Below are 9244 nucleotides of genomic sequence, written 5' to 3'. Positions count from 1 at the left end.
GAAAGGAAAGAAAAGAAAGAAAGAAAAAGAAAGAAAGAAAGAAAGAAAGAAAGAAAGAAAGAAAGAAAGATAGAAGGAAAGAAAGAAAGAAAGAAAATAGTTTTAATGCCAAAACTATTCTCACATCAGCCAGCTGGAGGGGTCCAAAAGCATTGTAGGACTGGAAATCAGCAGAGTATCTCAGGCTAGCCCTTAGGAAGAGCAATTATCATTATGCTATAAAGGCAGGAATACTGGTTAGTTTCTCTCTCTGATGGAAGAGACAGAAGAGAGGAACTGTGGCCCAGTGGTCAGCTGCTCAGGCACCAGAGCCTGAGTTGAACCCTGGCTGCACTAATCAGGTGACCTTTGTGACTCAGTTTCCTCCTCTGTACAATGAGGCTAATAATATTAGTACCCACTTTCTGACACCGGTGTGGACACTGACAGTGAATACTTGTGAAGGGCATCTGTGGTACCTGGCACACAAGAAGCACTTGCTAAAGGCTAACTCTTAGTAATAAGACATTTATTACCATATACTAGTTAAACCCATTTTTAGAATTTTTTTCAGTCTCCCCAGAGTAAGCTTCTACAGAACGTGAAAAAAATTGCAGGCTTGGGGCTAAATCATCAATACTTACTCCTTCACATACTTCCTAGCATCTTTGTGACTGATGCTGAATCTTCTGGAATGCAACTTGAAATGGGATTGTCTTAAGCTAACTGAGGGAAGATTCAGGATATAAACAAGGTAGTGACTGGTAATATTTAGTACAATAAAACTTCTGCAAATTGGAACTGGAAAAAAAAATACCAGCTGGGCACAGGGGGTGCACACCTGTAAGCTCAGCAGTGTGGGAGGCCAAGGCAGGCAAATCATCTGAGGTCAGGAGTTCAAGACCAGCCTGGCTAACATGGCGAAACCCTGTCTCTACTAATTATACAAAAATCAGCCAGGTGTGGTGGTGCTGCCTGTAATGCCGGATACTTGGGAGGCTGAGGCATGAGAATCACTTGAACCCGGGAGGTGGAAGTTGCAGTGAGCCAAGATCAGCCGCTGTACTTGAGCCTGGGCAACAGAGCAAGACTCTGTCTCAAAACACACACAAAAAAACAAAACAAAAACCCAGGTCCTTACTGACATTTTCCTCACTCTTTGGTTTTAGGAAAAAGCAGCAAATTCCAACAAGAGAGAGGTATCACTGGAATGGCTGGGGTGGCGTGACCGGTGTCCACAGATGATCAGCAAATTCCTGTTAATTCTCCCCAGCCCCAGCACTGAGCTAGACCTTTGGTATTCAAACAGCTAGGAGCTAGATGGGAAATCAAGAAAGCAGTATGGTACTAAATTGGGATTTTATCTTTTGAGTTGTGGGTTTTGTTCAGCTTCCGCCTCCTAACTTTTGAACGTGTTCTCCTGGGGTTTTGCCATAGCTAGAGCAGGAACAGGGATTGGAAGCTGAGAGTGGGGTCCCAGCCCCAAGGCAGGTGTGACCTCAGGAAAAGCACTTCCCCAGTGGGTCCTGGAGTCCCTATGTCAAAGTACAGCTGGACAGGATTTTACCTGCACTTCCAAGTCCCCATCTCTCCTCCAGTCAGGAGAGCTCTGCTTTCATCTGTCTCAGAATAGGGGTTCCACTGAAGATTTCAATGTGGGGGAAGGGCTTTGCCGCTAAGACAGAACACTGGAACTTGAGTTTCAAGGTCTGAAATGTGCCAAGTGAACTGTGACTGCTAATGCATGGTGAGGATTTGGTCCACACAGCATGACTCAAAGCAGCATTTTCTAAACCTGCCTGCACAGCACAGACCCCTGGGTTGGTAGTGAGGGTTCCCTACAAAGGGCTCCCCTGGAAAGCTGGTTTGACACTCCTTTTTCGAGAGTCACAATTACCACTGGTTAAACCTCCATGAATGCCACATTAAGGCACTTTTTAACTTTCACTCAATGAGGGGCACAGGACCTGCGGAACTCAGACCCCTGGCCACTGTCATTTCGAAGGGACACAAGTGCCCACAAGTGGAAATCGGCACAGGGTGGGTCAGTCCCTGCCCCTACTTTAGCTATGGGAAAGCCCCAGGAGAACACTTTGAAAAATTAGGAGGCAGAAGCCAAACAAAACCCACAACTCAAAAGATTAAATCCCAATTTAGTACATATTGCTTTCTATGATTTCCCATCTAGCCTCTAGCTCTTTGAATACCGACAGTCTGGGGCAGTGCTGGGGACCCAGGGAGAATCAATAGGTATTTGCCGATCATCTGTGGACACCTGTCACATCACCCCGTCATTCCATACCACAACCCCCACCTCTCACTTCTAATTTTAAAAAGTCACTGTCTCAATCTTTAACTCACAGCTGCAAACCATACTCTTAAAATATTTGTGAAATTGTGCAGATGTTATTTCCAACTGTCCTGAGAACCACTGATAGCGTGATTTGGGAATATTTCCAATTGTGGCTGAGGCTGGGCAGGGCAGGGGCCAAACGCTAGGACTGGATTGGGCACAGCTGACATCAGCCACAGGTATCACCCTGCCGGTGTCAGAGGGTGTGCCTCTCTGAAATGGTAACTGTTTATATCACTCTGCACTTGTAATAACATCCTCCCAAAGGGACCCACTTTCCCACAACTCTTACATCACGCAGAGATCTGACGTCAGCGTGTGCTGTGATCAAAACATCTCCGATTAAGCTCTTTTCTGCATTATGGTTCCTGCCCCTCCCAACATCAAAAGGCCACAGCTTTCCCAGGGAGCCACAACTGCGGCTTCCAACTGGGAAATCATATTGGGAAAATAAAAACCGTTTTGGAAATTAATTTGGGTTTTCCCCTGAGGAGCGCTATAGACAACGAGGCTACTATGAGCCGTCACTTGCGGAAGTGAAAGCGGTTTCTTGGTTGACTCTTAGATCTGGGTCTACGAAGCTCGGGAAATGGAAGGAAAACCTAGCACTAACAGGGTCGACTATCGGGATGCGCCCAGTCACGCGCATCAAGAGCTAAAGCAGCTGCCACCTAACCCCCGGACGGGGACAGGGCCATCCACTGGGACCTGCCGCACGTCGCTCGCCCGCTGAGTCGATGGACCAGCGGACTGAGCCCGAGTCCCCAGGCCATTCGGGCACCTTCTGTGCGGGCCCTACGGGTCCGCGACGCCAAGCCCTGGTGAAGGGACCGCTGCCCCACCCTGTCAAGGGCAGGGTGCCGGGGCGGGGACAGAGGGTGTGGGGTCAGGGCGCCGTCCCCGCGCACTGACCTGCCGCTCCTCCGCCTGCAGCCCGTACTCCTCGCGCATCCGCAGCAGCTCGTCCTCCAGCCGCGCGCGTAGCTGCTCCAACCCGAGCGCCTCGCGCCGCAGCGCCTCGACCTCCTGCGCGCACAGCCGCGTCTCTTCCTCCGCCTGGAGCCGGCTCTCCTGGCCGCGCCGTAGCGCCTCCTCCAGCTCCCGCACCTCGTCCTCGTACAGCTGCATCGTCTCCCGCCACGACTCCGCCACCAGCAGCGCGTAGCTGTCGTGCACCTCCCGCAGGCGCGGCGGGGGTGCGGCGGGGCTGGTGGCGCGGGCGCGGAAGTGCATGGTCAGGCCGGCGGCGCGCGCGCGCAACTCCCGAACGTCGCGTTCGTGGGCCGCGTCGAGGCCGCGGCGCTCGGCCTGCAGCCGGCCCAGCAGCGCCTCGAGGGCGGCGCGCGCGCCCAGCGCCTCCTGCAGCTCGCGCCGCTGCGCGCCTAGCTCGGCGTCCAGGCGGCCGCGGGCGGCTCGCTCCTCCGCATCCAGGCGCTGCAGCTCCCGCAACTCGCGCCTCAGCGCGTCCCGCTCGCCCTCCGCCAGCGCGGTGGCCCCACTCAGCTCTTCCAGCTGCTGCCGCAAGCTGCGCGCCTCCTCGGCGCAGCGGGCCTGCCCCTCGGCCCACAGGCCCTGTCGCCCGCGCCGGCCGCGCAGCTCCTCCTCCAGGAGCAGGTTTTCGCGCTCCAGCTCCCGCACCCGGCACACATAGTCATAGAGCCGGGCGTTGAGCTCCTGCAGCTCGGCCTTCTCGGGGCCCGTCTGCAGCCGCCAGGACAGCATCTTGCCAGGCGTGCGGGGTCTCGCGGCTGGCCGGCTCCCTCCTGCCCTGGTCTTGTCCCCTCAGCCGCGACGCTCCGGTCCCGCCGCTGCCCCGGAGGCCCGCAGACTGAGGCGGGAGCGGGCGAGCCCGGGCACTTAGCGGACGGGGCGGGCGGACTGGGCGCGGGCCGCGACCTCCAGCCAATCAGAGCGCGGCCCGGCGCGGCCTTGGCGGCCGGACACCGCCTCCTGCCGCACCCTGGCGGCCGCGGGTAGTTGGCGCGAGCAGTCGGGGAACAGCTGGCGGGTCGCCGGATTGCCCCGCTGGGCCCAGAGAAGGGACATCGGAGAGGGCTCCCTGCTGCTGCCCCGTCACGCGTGCCCGCAGTGTACGAGAGTCCTGGCGTTCGTGGATGGAAATAGAAGTCTATGGAGTTGCTGAGGTAATGACCATTTACGAGAGACTTCTCATCCGAGGCCCTGGAGATTGGCGGGGTGGAGCTGGGGCGTCTATTTTTTATTATTTTTTTTATATGGGCCAGGCTCGGTGACTTACACCTATAATCCCAGCACTTTGGGAGGCCGAGATGGGAGGATCGCTTGAGCCCAGAAGTTCGAGACCAGCCTGAGCAACATAGAGAGACTCTGTCTCTACCAAAAAAAAAAAAAAAATTAGCCTAGCTGGTGGTGGCACACGTGTTACCTGGGAGGCTGAGGCAGAAGAATCACTTGAACCCAGGAATGCGAGGCTGCAGTGAGGCTGATCGTCCCACTCCACTCCAGCCTGGGCGACAGAGTGAGACCCCATCTCATATGTGTGTGTATATATGTGTGTGTATGCATATATATATATATATATATATATATATATAATGCACATGGATGTGCATTAATTTTTTTTTTTTTTTGAGACAGAGTTTCACTCTTGTTGCCAGGCTGGAGTGCAATGGCGTGATCTCGGCTCACTGCAACCTCTGCCTCCTGGGTTTAAGTGATTCTCCTGCCTCAGCATCCCGAGTAGCTAGGATTATAGGCATGTGCCTCCACACCACGCTAATTTTTCTTTCTCTCTCTTTTTTTTTTTTTGTATTTTTAATAGAGACGGGGTTTCTCCATGTTGGTCAAACTGGTCTCGAACTCCCAACCTCAGGTGATCCTCCCATCTAGGCCTTCCAAAATGCTGGGATTACAGACATGAGCCACCGCGCCCAAACTAAATAATCTTTTCAACTTGAAACATAAATATATATCCATTTGCCAGTATTTTAATGTGCAAAATACTTCTCTTGTTGTCAGTTGACTGGAGTTCCAGTTGTCCTTATACAACTACCCTCACAGTATGTTCCGTTTTCCAATATGAATTTATTTCATTTGCAGTGAAAACTTAGACCATGAAGTGCTCCAAGTACAGAACTTTCTAGACATCTAACGTCTCCACAAACTTTTACAAATGTCCCAAGCACAGCCCTAATGTGACAGCTGTTTAGTTCCAACAACATTTCCCTAAGAAAGTATCAGTTTAATCTCCACAGAAACCACAGCTCTTTTTTGTTCACTTGCATTGCATTCATTTTCATGGCAGTTATTTATGCATGACAATTCTCAGTATAAGTGTCATTAAGGCTCACGGGGACAAACCAGCTGGCCCTTGTTTGGAGTGCTCTTGGACTGGTGGTGACACAGGTACCCAGGGGAGGCCTGGATGGTCACCCACTGGCCAGAAGGATCCTCGTGGCAGGGCTAGTGGTTAGTGTATTTTACGGATGGCATGGGAAGGTGGGCTGCTCAGCAAGCTGGTCCAGGGCCTTTGGGAAAGCTTCCAGTGCTCTTCTTGTCACAGGCATGAGTCTCCAATCACAAGCAACACAGAAAGTGGTCCTTTCTTTTTCTAGAGACCTTATGTTGGAGATCCCACTCTATAGGTGGTAGAAATTAATATATTTCAATTAATAATTCCCTGTCCTTTTCTGCTAAGACTAAGTGGAGGTAGAGAGTGGGTTTATTCAGTGCTTGGGTTTCTTCACCTTGGTGTGGGACATGGGGCTTTGGACTCCCCCATCACCCCATCATTGTCCATCCTTCTCCCATTCGCCCAGGTGCACACTGACACCTGGCCTTTGCTTGTCAAACAACAGAGCTGCTGTGGTGTCATTACCCAAACCTATGTGAAGGCCTCACCAGTCCTGGTCCACTCTGGGACATTGGGGTGCAGGGGGGCAGCTCTCACAGTTGGCTGGACTCTGCTACAGCTGTTTATTCTCAGCCTTTTGACTCCCCAAGCTAACATGGGTTCTGCTGTCCCACATCTTCTGGCTGGATAGGGGACAGCCCTGCAGGGTGGGAGAGCCTTCTTAGGAACCACTGGGTCCCAGCAGGACACTTTGCACTGACTCATTAGTTTTTCTTTGCCCGGTGCCCTTCAGGGTCTTGGACTTGGAAACTCAAAACCTTTCCCCCATTTCTGCTGTAAATCCTGTCCCAAGGAATTGACTGTTCCAGGGTACAGCTGCCCAGGTAGGGAAAGAGTTATAGGGGATCAGGAACTAGCAGGGCCAGGAGGTGGAGGCGGGGGCGGAGATGTACCCCCAGCTACTCTTTCCGGTTAATATCCTGCTGCTTCATACTGAATCCTCACAATACTGAAGGTCAGAGGGGTGACGTGACTAGCAGTATTAGAAGCTGTGACCACAGAAGCAGGCTTGAGCAGGCAGGGTCTGGCCAGGAAGCAGAGGCAAACTCAAAGGGAAGGGAATGATTGATGGGATGGGGGTGGATGGGATGAAGAAGCACCAAGGACCAGGAGGAGTGAGAAGCCAAGAAGCTGTTAGCATCCTCGGGTTTTGGCTGAGCCTGGAGAAGCCTAGAGTACTGGAAAAGAGCCCCCTGAGGAGCAGAATGGATCCCAGGAGGGAGCAGGAGGAGAAAAACCCAGTTCTTCCTCCTCCCAGCCTCCCTTCTCTTGCCAGTGCCTCCCACTGGAGAAGCCGGGAGTCACTGGAGCCTGGGAGTGGTGTGCTGCGGTTGGCTCGCGAAGGTCTGTGAGTGCCAACTGTCACATTTCAAGGATTTTGTGGACCACCTGTTAAACACAGCCATTATTAAAAATTAATTATAGAAGCTTAAGGGCAAATATTCAAAACATATCACTTCCTCATTATTTCACTGCATTTTCCTATGATCTGTTCTTGAAGTTATGAATGACTAGTGTGCCTGCACCGTGGAAATGCTGCTTCTTGTGGACTACCCTACTCCATATTCACTGACATGGTGTTGGTTGCTTGAGTATTTACAACAAAAAATTAGTCAATGACTTGTTTTTGTGGATTTGTTGTTTTGTTGATTGTCTAGCCTTTAAAAGCAGTGGAGAATATGTTAACAGTGCAGATTAAATTTAGTGGTATGTTGCGTCTATAGCTATTGAATTGTGAATAGCACAGAAATTTGAGGAAATGTTTTTCCAGTGTCTCAAAACCTGTATCCAGATCAGGAAAGAAGTTGCTTCATGGCTAGGTGTGGCGGCTTACACTCATAATCCCAACACTTTGGGAGGCCAAGGCATGCGGACCACTGGAGCTCAGGAGTTCGAGATCAGCCTGAACAACATGGCAGAATCCCCCTCTACAAAAAAAAATATATATATATATACAAAAATTAACTGGGCATGGGTGGCATGCACCAGCTACTTGGGAGGCTGAACTGGGAAGATCGTTTGACCCCAGGAGGTCGAGACTTTGGTGAGCTGTGATGGAGCCATTGCACTCCAGCCTGGGTAACAGAGCGAGATCATGTCCCAGCAAAATTTAAAAATACAAAAAAAATTTAGAAGAAGTTATATCATGATTAGGAATAAATGAAGTTTCTCTGTTATTTCACCCTTGTCTTTCTTGCTAAGGTAAACAAAAATATCATTCATGGTGCTGCATTCATTTGTCAACAGCAACGATAAATTCACTAGGAACACCAGAGTTCTGCAAAAATCGATAAAACCATTCTGCCAAAATCAATCTGCTATGTGGAATTTATGATGAGGAGCAGTGTATACTTTATTATTTTTTGTAATAAAAAATTTGAAAGCCATGTTGCTAACATGTTAACAATTATGCATTTCTATAAATAGCTTAATGGCAAAAATAAGAGTCTTGCAGTCTTCACTTCTTATTGACATTCTTCTATTCAATAGAGAATAGGGTAATCTAAGCTGAAAGAATATATATATATATGAAATATATATGGAAAATGTCTATATCTATGGGTGATATCCAGATAGATAGATAGGTAGATAGATAATGGGATTCAATAAAACATTTTTTCTTTTTTACATGGAGTCTAACTCTGTTGCCCAGGCTGGAGTGCAGTGGTGCAATCTTGGCTCACTGCAATCTGGTTTCAAGCAATCCTCCTGCCTCAGCTTCCCCAGTAGCTGGTATTACAGGCGCAGGCCACCACACCCGGCTAATTTTGTATTTTTAGTAGCGACAGGGTTTCACCATGTTGGCAGGCTGGTCTCAAACTCCTGACCTGAGATGATCTGCCCACCTCGGCCTCCCAAACTGCTGGGATTACAGGCATGAGCCACTGCGCCCTCCCAATAAAACTGTTTGAATGAGAAACAATGACCTGTAATATTTTTTTTCTAGAATTGACCTAATACAAAACAAATTGCTCAGGACCCGGTATCGTGTACTTTTATTTTTTTAACCGCAGCCCTCTTCCGCAGGCAGAACACCTTACGGACCAACAACCAGTTGGTGTCGTTTGCAGTGAAGATCGAACTCGGAGTTGTAGCGGAGTTGGAGAGGAGAGAGTGACATGTGCGCCCCCTTCCTGCGGTCAGTAGATGAACCGTGGGAAGCCCGAGGTAAGGGGTGAAAACGCCCGGCCGCTGGGACAGCGCCGCCCAAGGACGGCGGGAGGGCGCTGCTCTGCGATGGAGACCAGAGGGGCGGCTCTGGGGCCGCCTCGGGCGAGGGACCCCCTGAACCTCCGCGTGAGTGGCGCGGTGGATGGGAGGCAGCGCGGGCCTCCACAGCCAGAATTTTACCAAAGTCCAAGAAGCAGGAGGCTGTGCGCGCTGGGGGCTGCAGCCTTTTCCCTCAGCCCCGGCTCCGAGTTGGGGAAGCGGGAATAGCAAGTCTTTCCCTACTCGGAGGACCTGGCACAGTGTGGCCTGCGCTCCACGGGGCTCCCAGGCACGTGCAATAATTGTGGGGT

The 9244-nt window shown here is 51.0% G+C and overlaps 1 protein-coding gene across 2 annotated transcripts in view; it reads right to left on the bottom strand.

The window, feature by feature from the left end:
* Positions 1–4196, bottom strand: part of SYNM (synemin) — a 30354-nt gene extending 26158 nt beyond the window's left edge. The window contains exon 1 of one of the 2 annotated variants that reach the window (XM_032252823.1): positions 3245–4196. In XM_032252823.1, coding sequence (XP_032108714.1) covers positions 3245–4054 — 810 coding nt within the window. In that variant the 5' untranslated portion in view covers positions 4055–4196. The remainder of the gene's footprint in view (positions 1–3244) is intronic. The other variant, XM_032252824.1, reaches the window with a different exon arrangement.
* Positions 4197–9244: the final 5048 nt, after the last annotated feature.

This window comes from Sapajus apella, unplaced genomic scaffold (genome assembly GCF_009761245.1).
Source record: "Sapajus apella isolate SASKATOON/1434 unplaced genomic scaffold, GSC_monkey_1.0 scaffold80, whole genome shotgun sequence".
In the NCBI taxonomy this organism is placed as follows: Eukaryota; Metazoa; Chordata; class Mammalia; order Primates; family Cebidae; genus Sapajus; species Sapajus apella.
This window is presented reverse-complemented; position numbering and strand designations above follow the sequence as displayed.